Source organism: Martes martes, assembly GCF_963455335.1.
Source record: "Martes martes genome assembly, chromosome: 11".
In the NCBI taxonomy this organism is placed as follows: Eukaryota; Metazoa; Chordata; class Mammalia; order Carnivora; family Mustelidae; genus Martes; species Martes martes.
Window position 1 is genome coordinate 38,310,560 of NC_137899.1, and position 24,127 is coordinate 38,334,686.

The 24,127-nt window shown below is 41.0% G+C and overlaps 1 protein-coding gene and 1 pseudogene across 5 annotated transcripts in view; both read right to left on the reverse strand.

The window, feature by feature from the left end:
* Window positions 1-34: 34 nt before the first annotated feature.
* On the reverse strand, window positions 35-4,344 carry LOC308352443 (large ribosomal subunit protein eL21-like; annotated as a pseudogene). Its single transcript has 3 exons — window positions 3,840-4,344; window positions 1,824-1,911; window positions 35-220 (listed from the first exon to the last, which is right to left on the reverse strand). The product of its transcript is annotated as a large ribosomal subunit protein eL21-like (transcript).
* Window positions 4,345-19,507: 15,163 nt separating this feature from the next.
* Window positions 19,508-24,127, reverse strand: part of CDK6 (cyclin dependent kinase 6) — a 233,625-nt gene continuing 229,005 nt past the window's right edge. For 3 of the 4 annotated variants that reach the window (XM_080818081.1, XM_080818083.1, XM_080818082.1), the window contains exon 8: window positions 19,508-22,147. In XM_080818081.1, coding sequence (XP_080674207.1) covers window positions 22,001-22,147 — 147 coding nt within the window. In that variant the 3' untranslated portion in view covers window positions 19,508-22,000. The remainder of the gene's footprint in view (window positions 22,148-24,127) is intronic. The other variant, XM_080818084.1, reaches the window with a different exon arrangement.

Consider the following 24,127-nt stretch of genomic DNA (forward strand, 5'->3'; position numbering starts at 1 on the left):
CCTACCGCTGCGGAGGAGAGGCGGGCGCCTGCGATCACCCGCGATTACCCGCGGTTCCCAGGCTTTTCCCGGCGGCGGATTCCAGTTCTCCTGGCGGATCCCAGCCCAGGGCAGGCGGGTACTGCTCTTCTCGTACTGCGGGCTCACCAAGGCGACACACTCCCGTTCGGCACTGGACTGTTTTACTCTCTTCCATTTTTGATGCGCTGAAATCCTCATTCTAGGGGATACGAAGATGATTCCAGCGCTTACTATGGGCTTAACATAGCGCAAGTGCTGGCAGTAAAGTGACCACCAGGACAGACTGGGTCCCTCAACAGAGCACATCAAGTGGTGGGGGAGAAGACAGTACTGTCGCAGATGTCGCTAGAGAACTGGGACTTTATGTTCAATTATTGAACATAACATGCATAAAGATGCATTTATTTCACACTAATTGTTGAATTTCTATTTTGTGCAATTCACTGAGGAGGTGACTGGGAAGCTAGATACGATGCAGGACACAAAGACAATGAAGACACCAGCCCTTCCTTCAAAGGGCGTGTCAACAACCTGGTAGGGGAGTTATACAGACAGAGGGCCAATTTTAGTACATGATGTTTCAAAATAATGGAAGTACAGTACTAAACTTCAAGGGAGGTGATCTGGGCTCCAAAGAGGGAGTCATTATATTTATTATTTATAGACATGGCTAATGTTGGGCCACTGTGGGCCCATCTAAGCATGATGTTATTAGAAAGTAATTGAAAATCAACTTGGATCTTTTTTGGATTCTTGGAAAAAGGCAAAACAGACTTACACTCATCACATACATAAAAACTCCTTAAAATTATCTTTCCCAATTTCTGTCTCTCTCTCCTTCCCTTGCTCGCACTGCATTGCACAACAGTTGCTGCCGGCTCCCATTTTCTCTCAAAAATTTCCACGAACTCTCTCAAATGTAGCCATTTATGGTTCCACTCCTCAACAGATGTTCATTCTCCTGAGTAACCCATTTTGCTTTTTACTTTGAATCTGTCCTCTAGTCTCATTTCTCTTCCTCCTCCATTACCCCTGATGGAAGCTGGGGACTCTCTGACCAAAGAAAGGCTTCTTTGTATGGACAAGAGGAAGATGAGAGTCTGTGAACAGTAAGGTTGTTTTTTTAATGGCTCATTTATAGTGTTTTTAATATTCCAGGAACTTAATATGTATTATTTCCAATGCTCCATCATAAACATGATAGAGATCGGTGAAAGAATGTAGTTTTTTTTTCTTTCCTTTTTAGCTCCTTCTTACCTTTGAGTTCCTTTGGCTTGTTATACAGAGTACAGAGATTTTAAAAATATAATACTGCTGTAATTCAACAGGAAATTTCTTGTGTCCTGTAGATATCTCCCCCTCTGGCAATGTACATGGCACTTTCCAGATGGCACATGGGATCCCATGGGAGGACAGAGAAACAGGAAAATGACCTGTAGAACTAATGAAGAAGGCCAGAGCTATTGGGAGCTCATCTGAGTGGACTCCATAAAGACTGGATCGGTCCTTGCCTTCTCAGAATATAACTTACAGTAACTCAATCGGAAGAATAACGAAATGCTTTATCCATCCTCTATACAAGTGTGGTCTGCTAATAAATACATTTGCCTTCTAGCTATGGACCTATACCTTCTCCCAAATTGCTTAGACATGACTAAGCAATTACATCCCATTTTTCAGATGAGAAAAAACTGAGGCTAAGATAACCCAGGTAATTTGCCTCAGGTCCCATAGTTAGAAAATGGAGAAGCTGGGGCTTCAAACACAGGTGTTACAAACTTGAGAGCCTTTGTTTTACTTACAATATCACACAGCTTTTGGGGTATGAGGGATAATTGAGAAGTGGCATTACAGTTGGATTGGGAAGGTGGACAGACTCCCACAGAGGAGCTGAAGGGGAAGAACATTCCAGACAGAGGGAACAGCCTGAGTAAAAGGAAAGGTGATCAGATATGGCAGCATAGACCACATGTGACAGCGGGAAAACAAGGCTAGAAACGTACACTGGAGCTGGAGGCAAAGGGCCTTGAATGCCAAGGAAAGAAGTTTTATATTATTCTGCAGGAAAAGTTTTTTCTTTCTTCTCTCCCTCCCTCCCTTCCTTCCTCTCTCTCTCTCCCCTCCTCCCTCTTTCTTTTTTCTTTTTTTGAGATTTATTTTTTGAGAGAGAGAGAGAGAGAGTGTGGGGGAGGGACAGAATCTTCAAATAGACTTCCTGGCTGAGCATGGAGCCGAATGGGGTTCAATCTCAGGACCCATGAGATCATGACCTGAGCTGAAACCAAAAGTCAGACACTCAACCAACTGAGACACTCAGGCACCCCTACAGGCAAAGTTTTTGAACAAAGGAATAACATGAGCATGACAAAAGACAAAGCTTTCAATAATGATGGTCTAATAATAATGGTAACAGTATTTAATATTAATACTACTAATAATGAGGGGCGCCTGGGTGGCTCAGTGGGTTAAGGCCTCTGCTTTCGGCTCGGGTCATGATCTCAGGGCCCTGGGATCAGGCCCCATGTCGGGCTCTCTGCTCGGCAGGGAGCCTGCTTCCTCGACCTCTCTCTCTGCCTGCCTCTCTGCCTCCTTGTGATCTCTGTCTGTCAAATAAATAAAAATAAAATATTTAAAAAAATACTAATAATAATGATTCACTGGAGGAAGGGTTTTCAACTTGAATAGCATTCAAAGACTTTAATTCAGAAGGCATCTTTGGTGCACCTGGGGGGCTACGTTGGTTAAGCATCTGCCTTTGGCTCAGGTCATGATCCCGAAATCCGAGAATCGAACCCCATGTCGGGCTCCCTGATTCTCCCTCCCCCACCTGCTCCTTCTCTCTCTCTCTCCCTCTCAAATAAATCAAAAAAATCCTCAAAAAAAAAGTCATCTTTAGGTACACTTGGACCTACTTGATCTGTATCCAAATTTAGAAGTATAAATGTTCTATACTTTTCATTGTTGTTGTGAGAAAAACTAAGAATTTCACATTGTATGTGAGAATTTCAGCAACAGAGACAACAGAAACCCAATCTACAAACTCAAGTGTTTGTTGTTGGAGTGGGCATAACCCTAGACTGGGAATGGAAGCATAGAACTTTCATGTTTGAAGACATAGTCATTGTGATTATCCAACTATAGTAACCAAAACAGTAAAAGATAGGGAACAGGGTAAATGTCCATTATAAGGGAGCTGGTTAAATAAAGTATGGCACATCCATGCAATGGCCAACTATCCAGATATTTAGAAAGTGATATACAGCTGTATGTACTGATATAGAAAAATGGCCACTATACAATATTAAGAGAATTTTAGAAGAAGAGTATATAGAATATGAGAGCATGAGCATTAACAAGAAGATATATTGGCTGAACCACATGAAATTGTTGATATTCAGCAATTTCTAACCTATAAGAATGGCAATTTCAAATGGTTTAACTTACTACATGTATATGCTTGACTATGTCTAGGGAAATTTCCGAAAAGTTTACACACTAAACTCTTCCTGGTGGTTACTTTATAATAGTATTAGTTGAAGCAGGGGGCATAAGAATTATTTTTCACCAGATAGCCTTCTTTTCTGATTTATTTGATTATAAAACTGTTCAACTAATCAACTCCCCTTTCTCTGATTCCACACTCACCATTCAGTTCTGGATATAATTTTACCTACACAGAAAAGAGTGACCATGATTAGCTTGTGCTCCAAACAGGTATATGTCTCACTGTAAAAAATATAAAGAGGATATATATATTTTTAAAGATTTTGAATCTTGAAAACCAAATAGTCATTCACTTTATTTGCTTACCTACTTACTTAATAGTCTTGAGTTCTTTTATTTTTTTACACTTCTCAGCCATGAATTCATAGGGAATGGGCTCCAGCAGCTCAGTATCCTTTCCACTGGTTCTCACAAAGTGTGTTTCTCCGGGTGGAGCAGGCTTAGCACTCTAGACAAACCCAAGGACCTTTCTTTTTGGGTTCCTTCTTTTCCTGATCACACACTTCAGGAAGCCATTTTGGTTCTTGGAGTACTTAATATGCTCAATACATACATTAATTCTCAAGGCAAGAATCTTTCCCTTGTTTGTTTACAACTGTGTCAACAGCATGCTGGGTAACATTGCAGACTCTTCAAGTCTGGCCATTGATAACATTTGTGGGGCATTCCTTTTTGAACAGTGCCATTCCCCTGATGTCTACAATATCACCTTTCTAATAGATTGGCATGTATGTGGCCCAAGGAACCGCTCTGTGTCTTCTTAAAAGGCCTAGAGAACATAGAGTGGGTGCCTTTCCTCTTTCCCTTTGTGTTGGTCATTTTGGCAAATTACTGGAAGATGACGGTTCCAGGCAAAAGGGAGCCATTCACTTAAATTACATTTCCTTTTATAAACCTGTTGCTCAGTGCTATTATTGGGCAGAGGCAGTGGAAGTTACCAAGTACAGTGAGTCAGAAAGGGAAATTCCTGATGTTCATTAGACCTTCAACCAAATCAATGCATGATAATTTTACTGTAACTCTCCTCTTGTTCCATCTCTATTGAGGTGACTCACAAGCTATAAAAGTTCTTCTCCAATTATTTCAGGTTGGCTTTTGTTAGCAATGAAAGAGAACACCTTTATTTTTTTTTAAAGATTTTATTTATTTATTGGACAGACAGAGATCACAAGTAGGCAGAGAGGCAGGCAGAGAGAGAGGAGAAAGCAGGCTCTCCACGGAGCCGAGAGCCTGATGCAGGGCTCGATCCCAGGACCCTGGGATCATGACCTGAGCCGAAGACAGAGGCTTTAACCCACTGAGCCATCCAGGCGCCCCGAAAGAGAACACCTTTAATTAAAAAAATTAACTTGCTTGAGGTATAGCTTACATATAATAGAATTCACCAGTTTAAAATGTATAGTTTGTTGAGTTTTGATAAATGCATAGTCATGTAAGTACCACTACATTCAAAATATAGAACATTTTCATTTCTCTAAAAAAAGTTCCCTTACACTTAGCTTTGTGTTTTCTAGAATTTCATATAAATGCAATCAAATAAGAAGTATCCTTTCATGTCTGATTTCTTCCACTTATCATGATACTTTTTGAGATTCACCTGTTTTGTGCATAGCAACAGTTGTTCCTTTTTATTGCTTTGTAATATTCCACTCATTTATAAATCACAGTTCCCTTCTTCGTGGACACTGTGATGGCCATTTGGATTGTTTACAGTTTCTGCCTATTATGAATAAAGCTGCTATGAACATTCATATTAAAGTGTTTGTGTGCACATATGTTTTCATTTTCTTCAAGTAAATACCTACCAGTGGGGTTGCTGGATTGAATTGTATGTTTAACTCCCAACTCTTTCCAAAATGACATCCTGTATTGTTTTGCATTAATTACTGAGATCAATGGTGAGAGTTTCAGTTGTTTCATGTCCTCACCAACACTTGGTGTTGTCAAATTAAAAAATTTTAGCCATTCCAGGAGGTATGTAGTGACATCTCATTATGGTTTTAATTTGTGTTTCCCGAATGACTAATGTAGTTGTCCATCTTTTCAGGTACTTATTTTATTTATCTTCTTTGGTGAAGTTTTATTTCAAATCTTTTGCTTATTTAAAAAATTGGATTAGGGTCGCCTGGGTGGCTCAGTGGGTTAAGCCTTAAGCCTCTGCCTTCGGCTCAGGTCCCTAACACAATATTGAATAGAAGTGCTGAAAACTGACATCTTGGCTTATTATTGTAGAGGGGCGCCTGGGTGGCTCAGTGGGTTAAAGCCTCTGCCTTCGGCTCAGGTCATGATCCCAGGGTCCTGGGATCGAGCCCCACATCGGGCTCTCTGCTCAGCAGGGAGCCTGCTTCTTCCTCTCTCTCTCTCTCTGCCTGCCTCTCTGCCTACTTGTGATCTCTGTCTGTCAAATAAATAAATAAAATCTTTAAAAAAATTGGATTATTTGTCGGAATACCAATCCTTTGCCAGAATGCTTTGCAATATGCCCCCTCCCGAATCTGTGGTATGTCTTTTCATTTTCTTAATGATTTCTTTCCAAGAACAAAGTTTAAAATTTTTTTTAAAGTTTTACTTATTTATTTGAGAGAAAAAGAGAACATGAGCGGGGGGGGTGGGGGTAAGGGCAGACGGAGAGGGAGATGGAGAGAGAGAATCCCAAGCAGACTTCCCACTGAGCATGGAGCCTGATGCAGGGCTCCATCCCAGGAAACTGAGATCATGACCTGAGCTGAAACCACAAGACTGATGTTTTATCGACTGAGCCACCCCAGTGCTCCTGTTCTGGTAGCTTTTTTTTTTTTTTTTTTTTGTAGGTTTTTTAGGAGTTTCTCCATAGACTCTCATGTTGTCTGTGAATAAGGACAACTTTGCTTTCTTTCCAATCTTATGCCTTCTGTCTTCTTGACTATTGTACTACTAGGATCCCTAACACAATATTGAATAGAAGTGCTGAAAACTGACATCTTGGCTTATTCTTGAACCTAAGAGGAAAGGAAGTTGAACTTAAATTCTATTTAGGCTCAACACTGTACCAGGTCTACTTTGTACCTCACACCTTTTACAATACACAAAATGAGAGTACCTCTCATTTTACATCTAACACTTTCCTCATCCGTGTACCAACCAATTCTTCCTGAATCCACTCTGAAGGGACTTTTTATCCCTGCACCACTTCATCAGGACTTCTCTTCAAGGTCACTCATATTTTCCATATTGCTTAATCAATGGTCATTTCTCAGCCCTCATTTTTTTTTTTTTGGACCTACCAGTGGCATTTGTCACAATGATCACTATATTTTCCTCAAAAAATTTTCATCATTCTCCAGACATCATGTTCATCTGACATCACATGTTCCTTCTTAAGGCCATTTAGGGCAAGCCACGGTGGTGGCTCAGTCAGTTCAGCGTCTGACTCTTGATTTCAGCTCAGGTCATGATCTTAGGGTCTTGAGATCAAGCTCCACAACAGGCACTGTGCTGAGTGTGGAGTCGGCTTGTCCCCCTCCCTCCGGTCTTCCCCCTGCTCTCTTTCCCTCTCAAATAAGTAAATAAATAAATAAAATCTTAAAAAAAAGAAAAGGCCGTTTAGACTTTGCCGCTTATTTTTCTTTATCTCCTCCTCTATAAACATCAGGGCTTGGTTCTGATTCTTCTCCTCTCAATGGTAATTTGATTTTTCCAACTGCTCAAGTCAAAATCCTTAGAGATGTTTTAGCGGCTTCTCTCTCATTGTCTGGAACAGAGTAAAGGTTCAGTAAATGCTGAGTGAGTGAGTGAGTGAGTTTCCAGTGACCGATAGAGGATGTACATCTAACTGACATGCTCAAATAGATGCATTCACAGAGTACTGCTCCTGGAAACAGTATTTCATATACTGAACAAACGGGGTGGGCTGGGGAGAAATGTCTATCAGCAGGGGATCTGCTAAGTAAATTATAGTTCATTTACACAATGGCATACATACTATGCAGCCATACTATGTAGTGATGTAAATTTGTATTTATTGAAATGACAAATCATCCAGGATATTATGTAAAGCAAATAAATGACCTCCAAAGCATAACTTATTGAATGGTGGGCACAGTTCATTTCTGTGGTATAAAATTATATTCACGTATCTAACATGTGTCTTTGTAAAGCTAGATATGTAGGGATTATTTATCAATATATTAACCATAGTTTTATCTAGGTGGTAGGATTTCAAGTAACATGTTTTCTTTAGTTTTTTTAATTTTTAGATATTTTGTAGTCAACATGTGAGTTACGCATAAATTGTCTGACTCAGTCACTCCTCATTCAAACTATTGAACCTCCACTCAGTTTTAGACTCCTCTAGACCCTAGAGCATCCAATCACATTTTTAAAAAAGATTTATTTAAGAGAGATCAACCATGAGCAGAAGGAGGGGCAGAGAGAGAGGAAGGGAGAGAATCTCAAGCAGACTCCCCTGTGAGCACAGAGCCCCAGGCAGGGCTCAATCTCATGACCCTGAGATCATGACCTGAGCTGAAACCAAGAGTTGGCTGCTTAACCGACTGAGCCACCCAGGTGCCCCAATCCCATTTCTTTCTTATCTGTTGTGTGCAACCTTATTTTATGACTGTTTGAAGCTGACACCACCATCTACTTCTGACTTGGAGAGAACGACTTGAGGAAATAAGATAGTTTGTATTTGTAGGGCATGTCCGAATATCTGGCACGTGGGGGATGGATCTTTGAATGTTAATTGTCTCCCATCTCCTCTTCAGAGAGCCATTTTTGCTGCACCTACAGTTAAATAAAACTGTATCACAGAGACACCCTACAGGCAGGAGTGAGGGTCTATTGTCACAAACCATCACTCTGGACACTTTTGCCTCTTTGCATCAGGTGCTGTTTGAAAGCTGAGGCCATTAGGTGTTGAGTGAATATGAGTAAACTTGACTTTATCAGCTTTCTGAATACACTGTCATAATAGATGTCATTTTCCAATGAGGAATCCTGGAGATCACAGAAGTACAGGATTTAGAATACCAGACCCCATTCCCAGTGTTCATGTCTCCTCTATGCTGATGCAGTACTTCTTTTTTTTTTTTAAATTTTTTATTTTAATAAACATATAATGTATTTTTATCCCCAGGGGTACAGGTCTGTGAATCATCAGGTTTACACATTTCACAGCACTCATTATAGCCCATACCCTCCCCAATGTCCATTTCCCCACCACCCTCTCCCGTCCCCCCTCCCCCCGCAACCCTCAGTCTGTTTCTTGAGATTGAGTCTTTTATGGTTTGTCTCCCTCCCAATTCCATCTTTTCATTTTTTCTTTTCCTAACTCCCCCCAACCCCCCCCGCATTGCATCTCCACTTTCTCATATCAAAGAGATCATATGATAGTTGTCTTTCTCCGATTGACTTATTTCGCTAAGCATGACACCCTCTAGTTCCATCCACGTCATCGCAAATGGCAAGATTTCATGTCTTTTGATGGCTGTGATGCAGTACTTCTTGAAGATGTTCTGCAGGACAGTGAATGGTAACGGGGGTGGTATCTGGTGATGTGGTGGTTCTGTGCAGTTACTGAAGTCACAAAATGTCTTTGAAGTCCTATATATTACTTTAAAAATTTGAATTTTGCATTTATTCCACCATTTATGTACTTAAAGAAGCGTCTTTCTTCAATGAAAACCATTTTTCTCTTTTAAGCAAAATTGATGCTTGAAGAAAGTAGATCTTTTTATCTGTGGCTTTGTATTCTCTCCCCCCTGTATACTCCAGGTTTCTGGGAATTCCCATTTGAAAAGTGCAGGCTCCCCTAGCATTGTTTTTACCCACACTTAAATAAGGACACTACTCTTGCACTTAGTTTAGCTTTGCTTTTCTTTCTCTTTTCGTTTCTTCTTAAGATTTTATTTATTTATCTGAGAGAGGGACAATGAAAAGGAACACAAGCAGGGGGAGTGGGAGAGGGAGAAACAGGCTTCCCGATGAGCAGGGAGCCCATGCAAGCCTCGATCCCAGGACCCCAGGAACACAACCTGAGCCAAAGGCAGACACCCAACAACTGAGCCACCCAGGCGCCCCTGCACTTAGCTTTCCAATAGCTTGAAATTATAGTGCAGAGCAGCGGCCTCAAGCTATAGTACTGGTAGAGTAGAGAGGGAGCTGGACTAGGACTTCTGCAGCAATTGACAGAAACTTCCCCGAGCTACCTAAGTTCAATGGAGGAAAAAAAAAAAAAAAAAGAAGCTAGAGACAGACTTCATTATAAGGATATGGGGAGTTCCCAAGCCTGGGGAAGATGAGTCAGAAAGCTGTCTGGCTTCAGCCTCTGCACATTACCACCTCTCTCCCTGGGCCAGCACCTCAGGATCCCCTGTGCACACAGCAAGAAAAACAGCTATCTGCAGCTCTGAGTTTACAGGTAGCACTTGCAGACATCTAAGAGATGGACACACTGTCTCTTGGTCCCACATTCCATGGGATATGATGGTGTTCCATTTGCTACATCCAAAAAAAGGGGCATTTGTAGAACAAGTATGACCTCCTGGGGCCCATCCCTGCCATGATTTCTTTCCTAGGGAGCAGGTAAACTGGGCCGACACTTACAAGGGCAAAATCAGTGGCAAAGGCCTTTGGCCTTTTAATGGAATGTTCTAAGTTAGAATAGCAGTGATAGCTAGGGATCAAGTGAAGGATCGTTCTGTACACTGCTTTGATGTAAATGGTCTCGTCAAACCTGACTGCAGATGCCCATGGTTTGTGGAAATACGTGTAGTTATGCCTTAAACTAAAAACTCTCAATTTCTTTTTTCACAAAAATTTTTGAGGTTTTATTTATTGAAGTAATCTCTACATTCCCATGTTGGACTTGAACTCATGACCCCTGGATCAAGAGTCACATGCTCTTCCGACTGAGCCAGCCATCATCATCTTGATTTTCTGTATTATCCCCCCTGGATATTTCCTGCAAATTTTAAAATGTAATTTAGGGCCTGTTAAACAAAAGGCAAGTCCTAATGAGAGCTCCTCCAGGGAATTCTGGAGGACTAATTAAAAAATACCTGGTATCAGAGTGCCTGGGTAGCTCCGTCAATGAAACAGCTGACTTCTGATTTCAGCTCAGGGTCCTAGGATGGAGGCCTGTGTTGGGCTCTGCGCTCAGTGGGGAGTCTGCCCGAGACTCTTTCTCTCCCACTGTCCCTCCACCCCCTCCCCCACCACACTTGCGTGTGCTCTCTAAAACAAATCTTAAAAAGGTACCTGATACCATACACGAAGACGGGGCCGTATCAGACAGCAACACTTCTGATTCGTTGTATAGTATCTCAGCTTATCACCCTGTGTCAGTATATAAGCAGTTGAACGAAGAGGAACACACATTAACAGAAACGGTCTTCCTCTTTAACACCTTTCACTGGTTCCAAATCCCTTTATATGGGATTCCAAAATCCCTTTATATATTCAACCTTTCCAATATCACCTCAAGACCCCTACACATACCCACCTCCCCTTACTAATCGTTCTCAAACATTAAGTCACCGCCTATTAGTGGGGTTGTGAAATCAGTTTAGTGGGTTGCCACCAGTGTTTTCAGAGTGGAGGATAATAAAAGAGAAAAGAGAAATGAGGCACTCAGCATCATTTCATGAGATCTAAGTTCCCGGTATATACATGTGTGCATCTGCTCGTGCATGTGGCTACCAGATCCCACGGTGAGACTGGATTTCTTTCTGTAGGTTATGACCCGGATATTAACAGCCACGGCCCCAGGGGTGGCCTCACCAATCTTACTGCTTATGCTTACATCACTGCATGCATTGCACACGCACAGTATTTCCGCTTGTATGCTTGGGAGACATTGATTTTCGGTTCTGACTCCACTCAAGTACTACTTCCAGTGTGAATCCTTTGCTCATCTCCAGGTTATCAGCAGTTGGTTACACACAAACCTTTTCATGGCCCCCCTCTGGAAGCTTTGGAAAGGCCTGCCATGCCTTAATCAGTTTTCTGCTGTCAGAGTTCAGCATAATCAACTAGTAAGAGCTTATACTTGTTACTGCAGCTTTAAGCTCAATGAGCCACTATTTAATTTTTAAAAACATCTGAAACCTGAAATTGAGTCTCTTACAACAAAAGTTTAAAACGCATTCTGCTAAAACTTGCTATTTAAGTTACTTTACTGTTAATTATATTCATTTTACATTAAGTAAAAAGAAAAAGAGCACCGACAGTAATTCATTCTCAAGAAAGCAGTCTAAGATGGCTGTTTTTATGATTTTTATTTGCTACCAATATTTTTATTGTAAGAAATACAAAAGGTATGACAAATATACAAACCATTCTCTTTTTGCTTCAATTTAGCTTGTGCATATGTGAAAACAATGAACTGGACAGTGACGTTTCAACACTAATTCTTAAAAAACAATGAATTCCATTATCCAACAATAAATACCTAAATTTGCATTCTAGCACCCAGTAAGACATCCAGTTTCCAAAGGATTTGTGATCCGCAACCCTCTAAATTTTCTGACATGTTACTTTTGCCATTGCAACAGAGTCAACATTGGCAGCTGTCCCTCTCCAAGTGAGTCCTAGAGTAAGGCACATGCTAGAATGACTGCCCCTGACCTCGGGCAGTCCAGGTCATTTAAGCATCTTTGACTTGAGCTACTTTTTAGAACAGATTGCTAGTGATGCGGGATTTAATGTAAGTTTGGGTAGTCCTTGGGTTACATATCTTACATGATACAAACAATCTACTTTTCTATTTTCCTTTTCAGGTGGGAAGAGTCTAGATAAATTGACCTGTATTTTTATCTACCTAAAGGGAAAGAAGCAAGATCATTTAGCTCAGGGTGCTATGAAGGGGGTAACTTTACAGATAAGCTTTCTTTCCTTTTTTTTTTTTTTTTGTCCCAGGAGAGCTTTTTGTATGGAGGGACGGTTGCCAGAGCGAGAGAGCCCCTCCTATTCTGTTCCCATCTACACCCATGGCCACTTTTCTTTGGGGGCTAAATGATCTGGTACATAGGAAGGTCTCTGCTTTCAAAGAGCTGCACATACCCACATTTGGGGAGAGCACAGGGTTTCTGTACTCTGTGAGAAAGGATACCCACGTGAACCCAACAGGCCAGTGTGGTAACTCTCAACCTTGCGTACGGAGAAAAGAGCAGAAGCACTATCTATACCAAGCCATCTGCCAACATTCTCCTAAGACTGTGTTCCAGTCATTTCCATACCGCTCCTTTGACCTGCTCAATACAAAGCACCAAAACAGCATTCTGTAGCGATCTGAGCAAACGGAATGAGAGTAATTTTGCACCTTTAAGGAACATGCACCCTTGTAAGTTTGTACCCTGATATTAAAATAGCAGAATGAGTTTCAAGTACGAAGAAATACAGTAAAACTATGGCCTATAGATGGATAGAAAACAGCAGCCTGGAATGTGGTTTATAGTCTTGTTTCATTTCTTTGTACCACAGCCAAAGTTGAATGCTCTGTAGGATGACTTGGTTTTGAAGTTAAGATGCACACAAACATGCCAGAGGGCATTTGGGATTGGTGCTGTGAGCACACTTGGTGCCAGCCAAAGGTCAAGTAATAGTGGTGGCCAAGCCTGAGCAGGCACACCTGTGATGCCTGAAGCCTCCCTCTCATCATGTCCCCGCCGCCCAAAGAGCGGCAGAAGGGGATAAAGAGCACCACGCAGACAGGCCGGATGGGGGCAGGGAGCACCTCAGCGGGAGGGAGGGAGAATGCAGGGGATGGGAGGACACTGGTTATCCTGGGCTGGTTCACACAGCCTAGATTAGTATCTGACATGCGCACGCACAATCTCTACATCTCCAGAACCGTGATTTCAAACACAGAAACCAACAAGTCAAATGTCCAAATCAATATATTTTTTTCTACATTTAACACATTTTCTATTATAAAAGTTCAAAAAAAAAAAGCTTACTGGGTAGGACAGCCTTGCTGAAAACCTAGATTAAAGCTTTAACTAAGCCCTATGGGAATGCAGAAACACTACACTAATACATTTTACAGTGAAAACATGCACTGACACATCTCTGACATGGTAATCCTATAAAACCCTCTAGATCTAATCTGCACTCTATGGGAACCAATATTGTGCTCTTCTTAACACATACTGCTCTTCTATACCAAACACTTGCCAATGAACCTTCAGATCAAAACCTAAAATAACCAGAAATGCCACAAGCTTCTGAGGCGTTGGGGACTGTTGGTTGTTAACACCCACTGTTGACGACTGTCCGTGCAGTCCTTGGGTTTGTTACCAGCCTAAACTGCTTCTGTACAAAACCAAGTTGCTTGCAGCGCAGAAACTTGAATTTCTCCATCTGACACATTCTGGAAGCCCCAAGGCACAAGTTGACAGTTTGCTTCTACAGGAAACTCTCACACTGTTCTCCTTGCAACAGCTACTACCTGTTCCCACTACCGCACAGGACAACCGTGAGGGCACAAGCTCGCAGGGAGGAAGCTTCTCCAGGCCAGATATGAGAAGGCACCAGCCAGGCACCTGTCTCTGCCTGGCATCTTACTCTGGTGGCCGTCTGGCCTAGTTCCCAGACTAAGGCAGTATCGGATGCTTTTCTATCTGGTTTTAATTTTTTTGCTGTATCTTCACACTAAACTATATGCGTATCTGACAAAGGAACTACAAAGTCCTTTGCTTTATTCCTTTACATAATGGTAAAACACCTAGACACAAAAATACTACCCCTACAGACTTGAATTCTACTCATCATGTTAAAATGCAAGCAGTGCTTTCGGGGCTTCAGCTAATTTTAATTTACTTAGCTCCATCAAGACCATGATAATGAACATTAAATGCAAAACCTAATGCCATCTTCTTTCAGCTGTATTCTCACAGGACTAGTGTGATTCAGAAATAAATAACATACATGAATAATAATAGAAATAATTTATGCAAGTGTAGAACAACTTGAAACAGAATTCTCCACCTTGTTAAGTGCTGATTTTAGGGGTAGTTGCTGCTATTCATCCCGAGTACTAACTAATATATTTACTATTGGTCATAGCAAAACACATGAATACAAAATAAGCGAGAAACTGTAATATTCATGTGGACGTTGTTGCAAACACAGGACCAAACTGAGAAGCTATATAATGTACTTGGTAGGGGGGAGGGCAGTTCAAGAACTGTATTACTGCTGGGAACTATTTTCATTATTCGGACTTCAAGGTTAAATTAGAAGTTGCTGGTGATCACAGAAGTATTGCTAACTAATACATATTATTGCATTTCAAAAAAACTTAAGATTAGAAACTTTCAAGTTAAGGGTACGATGGGTATCTTCAGGACTGTAACCAAAGCATGTCAGCAGAATTTGGCCAGAAACCAGAGCGTTAGAAATTAAGTAACTGTGTGTGGCTTTATGCTCGCTCCTTAGTGCTACAGTCATAGGTCCTTACTGCAATATGTACAGTTATGTGCCCCCTTTATCAAGGAAACCTGTATTTGACAATCCAAAGTCTAAGATAAAGAAGGAGTTACTTGTTTGATGAAACAATTCATACATAAGGTCCTCTAAACAGGAAAATCCCCTACTATGTGAGATAATTGGCTTATTTAGCCTTAGCTATGTGACACCCCCCCCTCCAAAAAAAGGGAAAGTAGAAAGTAGAAACTAGAGAGTGAGGAGCTTTCGCCAAGGCAGAAAATAAACAAATTTTCAAAACAAAACTTTTCCACGCATATCTTTTGCCACCATATATGTAGAATGATAGAAAATAAAAAAATAAAAAAATCTTTCCTGTAATTATACATCTTCTCTTAAAAAAAAAAAAAAAAAAAAAAAAAAGCTGAGCTTAGAGCCTGAGAGATGCCCGGTACATGCTTCACACAGAGCGGCATCTCTTTATACCCGAACTTTCAAAGAATTGTGTTGTACTTTATTCACGCACAGAAGACACCTGTTTGCTTCTAGGGACATTTTACTTCCTAGGACTGCAGAACAGATGCCTCCGAGACAGCAGCAGGGTACATGGACCGCGGGCAGTATCCCGCCGGGTGTGTACTGGGTTTCAGGCACTAACAGGTGAGCGGCGGGCGGGTCCCAGCCAGCTCCGCCCACTGCCACTCGACTGCCAAAGGGGCGGGGTGACGGCGCGGCGTACCCTCGGGGTTTTCAGGTGGGCGTCTAGTGCTGACCAGGAGCAAGTAGAGTTCAGACTGGCCCAACTGGTAACAAACAAATTCGAGGTCTGAATTCAGCTTTCCACTTAGAGGCTTAAATTGGACTCTACTTTGGTGGGGTTTTGAGCAGAGGGATGAGGCCGACGAGTCCCCAAAGAGCTCTGGCAAGCCCCTAGTGTGTGTGGTGTTTTGATTTAGAATGTATTAGTGAGACTTGCCTGCCGGCTACTCTGCAGGCAAGTTAAGCAAAGCACTATGGAGTTTTCCGCCACGCAGGAGGAATAAACTGCCTTTTGTTTTGCCGTGCAAGGCAACTCTGAAAAGTACTATAACTGTCTTCCTCCTAAATTTCTGTAACACTTACTGAGGAAAAGGAGTTCTAAAATTAACTAAAATCATCTGGGGGATGATCAGTCTCTGAGCAGACCTGTGAATTAAAACACAGGAGTGTATGGGTATATCTTTATATAGATACAGAGAGAAAGTTGTCAAAGAACTTCCCAAGTGGAGAAATGAAAGATTTATGTAAATATACTCCTAGGTTATTATGCTCACATGCTTGGACAGGATTTTTACAAAATAGCACTTCTTGTGAATTTACACTTGTGATTATACAGATGTAAAAAAATTACCATGCCTTTTAGTATATAAGGGCTCTGTTTCAGCATGGCCAATTCTTCAGAAAAAAATCGTTTTGTCTATTTAAATATCAGTGTTACTTATTTTACTCACCTGATTTCTAAATGAGGATTTAAAATTTTAATCAATGTATCAAGACCATCATGGTAGGAAATGGGAAAACACCAGACGGGGGTACAGGTACTTTGTCTGAGGCCACTGGAGTTTTCCACTCCTAAGAAAACTATCCAGGTCACAGATGAATGTTGCCTTTGAACTACTAAGCCCGTCCATCTTTGTAACTTCTGCACCTAGAAGAGTGAGGTAATTAGGTACCTCAAAAAAAAAAAAAATGCTTCTTGAAAAATATGTCTTGGCTCTCTTTATGCACTTAAATGATCAAAATGGGTGTATTATACATTCTCAAGTACAACTCCCCTTCAGACAATTGTTCAGAACCTAGTGAACAACTAAAATATCGAGGTCAATCATCCCCAAAAACAAGTGCTAAGCAAGAGTAAAATATATGCAGAAAAATAAAGTTAGAATGAAGTCTTGAGAAGTACCTCTTTAGCTTTGCTCAGATTTTTTTCTCCCCCCCCCGGAAAGTGCCACCTTGTGGAATATACTGGAATGAAACAAGAAAGCCCAAGTCTTAGGACAGTGTGAAATTTAAAACAGACATTTGCAAGAAAATCGTTTCCCTTTCCTACCTCACAACCTTCAAATTGCTGTAATAGTATTTAAGTAGATGCTTGGAAAAAAAAAAAAGCCTGTATAAATTTTCAAGAGGCTCTTGTTTTCTTCTTGAAGGCCAGAGCACCAGTATCAAAGGAAACATAAATATGTTGATGGAAGTTCATGCATTTATCTAAACTCCCTGGGAATGCTAAGAAATAGAAAACATTTTGAAAAAGCTGATTCATACTTCATTAAGACAAACAAACAACTGAGAAAAAAAAAAACATTTAAAATCAGACCCCTCCTCTTTTACATATCTGCTGTATACAAACATCAGAAGATAGAAAAGGCCAAAGGAATCTTGTGGTTTATTTTCTGAAAAAGTACGAGTTAGAAATGCTTGAGATATAGGTATGTAACACAAATAGGTTGAAAACTGCATGGATAAGAAATGAAAATGCTGTTTTCTTGTGCTTGTGGAGGAAAACACCACTGTTAATTATCTGGGGGCTCACGTTGCTGGACGGGCTTTTGGGTAGCCTCGAGAAGTTTCTCCTTGGTGGGGAAGGAGCACGTAATTATGTTTCTAGTTATACATCTGAATTGTACTGGATGCACATGATTTGGGCTTCAGTTTTTCAAAAAAATCCTGGTGGCACAGGAAATATGCCTTTTTAAAATTTAGTTATGTATATGTATTTCTTACAACGAACACTCTTAGGCTTGTATAACAAGTGTAGCTTCTCCTAGCTGTTTCCTCCCACAAACTAAGAAAGGAGTACAGGTAGTTTAGTTTCTTCAGGCTGACATTTGAAATGGCAACTGCTTTGGAACAGCTTTTCTGTAAGACATGTTTTAGAACATATCGATTTCATAGTTGCCAGGTGACTATAATATAAATTCTTACAATATATTTGTTAATATCTATCCTTCAAAACATATCTAACTTTGAAACTACCCTTTTTTGAAAACCTTCACTTTTTTCTGAATTTCCTCTATCCATTGTCCACTGTTTTAGGACTTTTAAAGATTTTGAAATCACGTCACATCTTTATTTTTATAAAATAAAGACACTGTTTTTATGTGTTACAATGTAAAACATGCATTCTTCTGAATTCTATCAATACCTCAGAATTTATAATGTTTCAACATTTTCTTTCTAAGGTAAATATTCTATAGTTTCTGTACTAACACAATTAAGTAATTACAGTGGCTTATTAACTTTTACTATTACTCTTTCTTAGACCTGATGATGCAACAAAAGCCTGCTTTTGGAAAATGTTAGACACTCTCTTGTGTGCTTATCGTACAAATAGTCCAGTTGTCACTTATAAGAAGCAACTATTTGAAGAGCAGAATTTTAATGTTTGTATCAGAAGCTTACATGATTTTAATTTCCATAAAGGAATGAGGATTACATTACTGACTTTAATAGGCACCACTTTTAAGAGAAGCAGCTGTAGTTAAAAGCTCAATTTTAATACATAATTAAAGGTTCACAATGTTTGGTACTATTTAGGTTCTTTTTCAAGATGGACAGTACTGCATTCTGGAGTTGTCAAACTAAAGATAAAATCTTTAGTAAGGGGTACAAATTCTCTTTATGATATCCCGAGCATTCTGAAATTTTAATTTTTACTTAAAACTAAAAGGCAGAGATTCTACTCTGAGGTAAATACTTCGAACTATTTTTCCATAAGACACAATGGGCTAAATGAAAAGTGTGCCATTCCTAGTGTGCGATTCCTGAGACAAAATCATGAGAATACAAAGGGATAAAATGGCTCGGAGCTCTTGTCCAAAACAGGTTCTTTGCTTCTTGGGTTCCTGTCCACTTTAAGGGAGAGACAAAAGTGGGAGGCACCAAGGCACTGCGTTCTTAAAAGCTCTTTGAAGTTACGGTTTTAAGGTTAGAAGATTAAGGCCTTATTACCTTTGCCACATGATAGCTTATGATGCTGAAACGGACAGGTGTCTCTTTTATTCTTCAATGGGACTGTTAGAATTCCAGCCCACACCACAGTTCCCACAGTGCCTGGACCACCAGAACAACTGTCACGTAGAAACCAGCAGCCACATGCCAGCACCGGTTTCTCTTATGAAATGCGAACGTGATTTTCAATCTGACCCCAGATTTTTACTGTTATAAGTGGGTTCAGTATATCCCTGGGGCAGTGTGGCCTTGGCAGCTAACCATGCCTTCACTTTTGGCAAAGACCTTTGAAACCGTATGTCACAGAAGAATAAGCTGTATTCAGTCAGGTCCTACGCTGCTATACGCGTCCAGGTGCCCTAATGCTAAGGGTGCTTGTGTGGGATCTGCATTCGAGAACTGGTAGGCCAGATATACAAGACATAAAGCAAGAGGGTAATCACTCAACTCCCAAGAACTACGCATGGAAGAGCTGGGGTCAGACTCTTAAAGTTCAGAGAGGCTGAGGTGCCTCCTCCTCCTGCCTCTCCGAGTATAATCTGCACGTATCCAATGCTGAAACTGTTTGTGCTTTTTTTTTTTTTTTAATAAACACTACCAAGAAATGAACCAAAAGTATATGCTAGAAATAAAGTGGGGCTCTCTACTTGTTTAAAATTCTCAAGAATGCTGAAAAATTCCAGTTTAGAACAGCTGCATTTTTCTTGAGAGAACTTAGGAAAAACTTAAAAAAGCCGAGTCAAGTTATGTCCACTCTAATCGTGGATGCGAAACAAAAAGCACATGACGAATCAGTGCAGTGAGTTTTAAAATTCAATGTCTAGGCCCCAGCAAAAATGTCTTGGTATTTTGACCTGCCATCAAAGGAAAGGCAGAGCTCACTGTTCCAGGGAGACATCGCCCCCCTCATGCTCTGGATTCGTTATATCTCAAGCATTTACAAGGGATAACAAAGCATAATCAATACTGTGAACAACGAAGAAAGCGTAAAACAATCATATGGCCCATCTTCTCATTTTGTATCCGGTTTTAGACAAATCTTCCTGCCCTTCAAGTTACTGAGTCAGAAAAATGTTAAACAACGTATATATTAAAAAAGAGTAATTCCCACCCCAAAAAGCTTTCCAGGAGAAAAGTCTCCGAATTTTTTTCTTGCTCAAGATGGTAGTATAGAAACACTGAGCTGTGAAGAATTCAGGAAGGCTTGACAACATATAAACATCATCTGGAACATTTTCTACTGAGGGAAGCGATGTTCATTTTTTGAAAACCCTAACTCTAAACATAGTCTAACTGTTGCACGCACTCAAATCATGAGTCAGAAAGCAAAGACAGCTGAACTTCCAGAAAGATACGTAATCTCTGTGTCTTTGAGCACTAATCACATATAAGGCAGAGATGACACTGGAACATAAAAAACAGTAGAGAAAACGGCAGGAGAAAAAAATAAAGCTGTTCACAATGCCCAGGTCAGGCTGGCTCTGCAGAGAACAGGAGTAGGCACAAGGCACTAGAAACAAGCACAGCCTGGGGGATGGAGAAAAGGTCATTTTATAGAGTAAATATATATCTCTAAAAAATAGTTAAAGACATTCCCTCTGATTCTAACTGATAATATATTCTAAAAAAATTGTAAAACACTAAGTAACAGTTTAAAGCAATCTATGTGCTGGTGATAAGAGAAGAACCAGTCCTCTACTCACTGCCTAGATAACAACAATGAAATGCCAGGTAGGAAGATTGCATCAGAACGAGGACATACTGGGGGGACCCCGTCAGGATCACGAAATCGGAGCCATAAGCCACAATCTGAATCTAAGTATTCACAAAAGATTCACTGAAAGCAAGCAAGCAGGAGGTGTTTGGGAAAAGCGTGGGCAATCTGTTATTAGTTATGTAATGGTAGTAATATATATTAGAGGTCCTGGGGGACAGATAAGATGGACACTTTGCAAACAAGGCAGTGCATGGTAGAAAACGTACAGTGTAATAGGGAAAACTTAAATGGTATTCCTGTCTCTGGTCCGAGAGAACTACTCTCCACACCAAGACAGCAAACAGTTTCTGACAAATTCCTAAAATCAAAAACAAAATAAAGTAACAACAAAACCCAAGAAGGAAATAGATTTCAAATCAGGAAATAAAGGCTTTCTCTAATTTTTTTTTTTTTTTTACAATTTTACCTATTTGAGGTACACTCCCTAAATCTATAGCAAGTAAGAAAAAGCTTATAGGGTATTTTTCAAAAGAAACAATAAAAGCATATAATACAAGTTAAAATGGACTTATATTGAGTAAATTCAGCTTTTTTTGAAGAGTAACTAGAATGTATGCTTTAAAAAACAGGTCTCTTAAAAGATACCAGTATTTTTTCCCCTTTTGTTGTGTGTATAAAACCTCATCGAGATAGTGAACCTTTTAATGCTAGCAAATTTACTGCTTTTGACCATGAAATTCTGAGGACATGGGCTCAACTTTCTAATTCAAGAAGCCCATTCTGATAAATCACCTTTAGTCAACAGAAACCTGTTATTTATAGGTCACTTTGAGTCTTTCAAATTCAATTATTCTTGTTGTTTGCAGAAAGTAACACTTTAAGAGAACAAGAATCTCTCTCTCTCTCACACACACACACCCACACGCGCGCACGCGCGCACACACACACTCTCTCACTCAAAAGTACCGAATCAGGCTGGGGCAGCTGCAGAGAGATTACATCATAACTCAGCTGTGCCTGGATTGCTCACTTCACACTGGCAGCATTCAAGGTTAGAAAAATGAAATGGCAGCACAATTGGTCAGCAGCTTCTCTTCTTCTGGAATTTTTCCAGGTTCTCGAAACAAACAGACAGACAAACAAACGAATGAACATAAAGCTGCAATCGCTCTTGCATTGATTTCAAAACAGTAAACTACGCGGTTTCCATGGAGAAGCAGAGCCTGTCCAGAAGACGGCAACTAGAAGGTCCCCAGCCAGTGATCCTCAGCAGCTCTGCTGGGGCTTACTCAGGGTGAGGGGGGTGGCATCAGCCACCAAGGGTGTTCTCCAGGTGATCAGCATAAGGCGGCGGCGGGGGCCTTAGGCCGTGTTCATGTCTGAGCTGTTCTGGTTGGGTGGCAGACGGGCGTCCAGGTTCTCCTTGCGCCTCTCCAGGTCATGGAAGTATGGGTGAGACAGGGCACTGTAGGCTGATATTCTTTTGGCTGGATTGAATGTTAAGCACTTCTGTGATAAAGAAAGAATCACTGATTGATGTAAAACATGTCCATCTAAATAATATGTTTAGACAGTTACACGTGTATTCACTACATGAATTAAGTGTGTCTAGAAAGAGAACAAGCATCTACTTCAAGGGACACTACGGGGTGTCTGGGGGCCTCAGTTGGTTGAGCGGACAACTCTTGGTTTCGGCTTAGGTCATGATCTCACGGTGGTGAGACGGAGCCCTACATCGGGCTTCATGCGTAGTAGGGAGTCTGCTTGGGATTCTCTACGCCCCCCCTGCTCCTGTTCACTCTCTCTTTCTCTCTCTAAAATAAATAAAGGAGTGCCCGGGTGGCTCAGTTGGTTAAGTGTTTGCTTTCGGCTCAGGTCATGATCTCAGGGTTTTGGGATTGAGTCCCACATTGGGCTCCCTGCTCAGCGGTGAGTCTGATTCTCCCTCTCCCTCTGTGATCTCTCCTGCCTTTGCGCTCTCTCAGATAAAGTCTTAAAAAAAAGACAACTTAAAAAAAAGGTCACTAAACAAAATGTAGACATAGCCATCTTATATATGGCCTCAAGGTATAAATTGCCCTTCAGGAAAAGGCAACAGCTTTTGGGTTACCTGTGGACTGTTACCTCCCCAGGCTTTCCCTTCAACCCACCCCGCATCCTTTAAAATATACTATTATTATTGTAGTATGTATACAACTTTATTTAGATAGCGATTTTTCTAATGTTAGCCAACTTAGTGCTACAGTCAGGACTAAGCTTTTAAACTTTTTACCCTCCCCCAAGGTTTACTGATGAGTCAGGAACGGAAGGGGGGTTACCTTGCTCAGGGGTAAAAGGCTAATTAATCATTAACAGTTTCTGACACATTTCTAAAATCAAAACCAAACCAAACCAACAACAGAAGAAACAAAAAAGGAAATACATTTTAAACCAGGAAATAAAGATGTTCTCTATTAAGGAGGGGGCAAGTAAGGGCCAACTCCTAGGACCAACTTTTCTCAATCTACCAGCCAGCCATGGACTCTGCCCCAGGGCGGACCGTCCTCCAGGTTCAGTTCTGGTACCGAACTCTATTCCAGGCTGTTAGCCCAAGTGCAGGCAGAAGGTCAAAGCGGGGGAACGCCAACCTCTGGAGCAGCAATCTCTACTCCCCAACTGCCGATTCATCATCAAGCGGGCAGAGCGCTTCCCTACCTCAGCTCCATTTCCACTCCAACCCTGGGTGTCCTTCAAATCCTTTTCCTGTCCTTCCATCAACACCTCCAGAGCACCCAGCAGGTGGCCAGCACTAGTGAAGGATGAGTCAGACCCACCATCACCCAGGAACACACAAGGAACAGAAAAACCCTACCGGCTTCCCCATCCGTGTGATGCAGTGCACACTGCAGTGAGCTGGGGACCTGAAATGTCTATCAGTTTCAGTCCTATCTGTCATCTAAAGACGTCGCATTACCATGGTTACGCTGACCTCTTCCATTTAACCTGGGTTTTTGCTCTCAAGGAGCTCAGAGTCTCAGTCAGGTCCTGACTAGATTAGGACCCTCTCTAACATTCTGTTGAACACTACTGATCTGGAAAATTCTATATATAATTCCAGGCAAATTTTTGGGTCTCCTGACCCAAATCTTAATCAAGCTGAGCTCCCCACCAGTCTGTGGATGGCAGTTTCTCACAATGTCTCCTGAAAACGAAAGAGCCAAAGGGCAAGCAGAGGAAGGAGCTTGTTGCTAGAATGATCCTACTGTCTCTAATAGCAATAAACATCTAAGAGAAGTTTTACATGGGCTGAATTCCCTCATGACAGAAGAGCAGGGGAAAAATCCTTGAGCCTGAGTTTTCTCTTCCCCAGAGTCCAGGAAGGAGAAAATTAGGCAGTGACATTAGAAAAGGAAGCAGTCAGTTTAATCCCCAGGACACTGGGACAAAGAAAAAAAAAGTTGTGGGAACATGTTCAAGATAGAGAGACATGTCCCTAGAGGACTGTGTGGG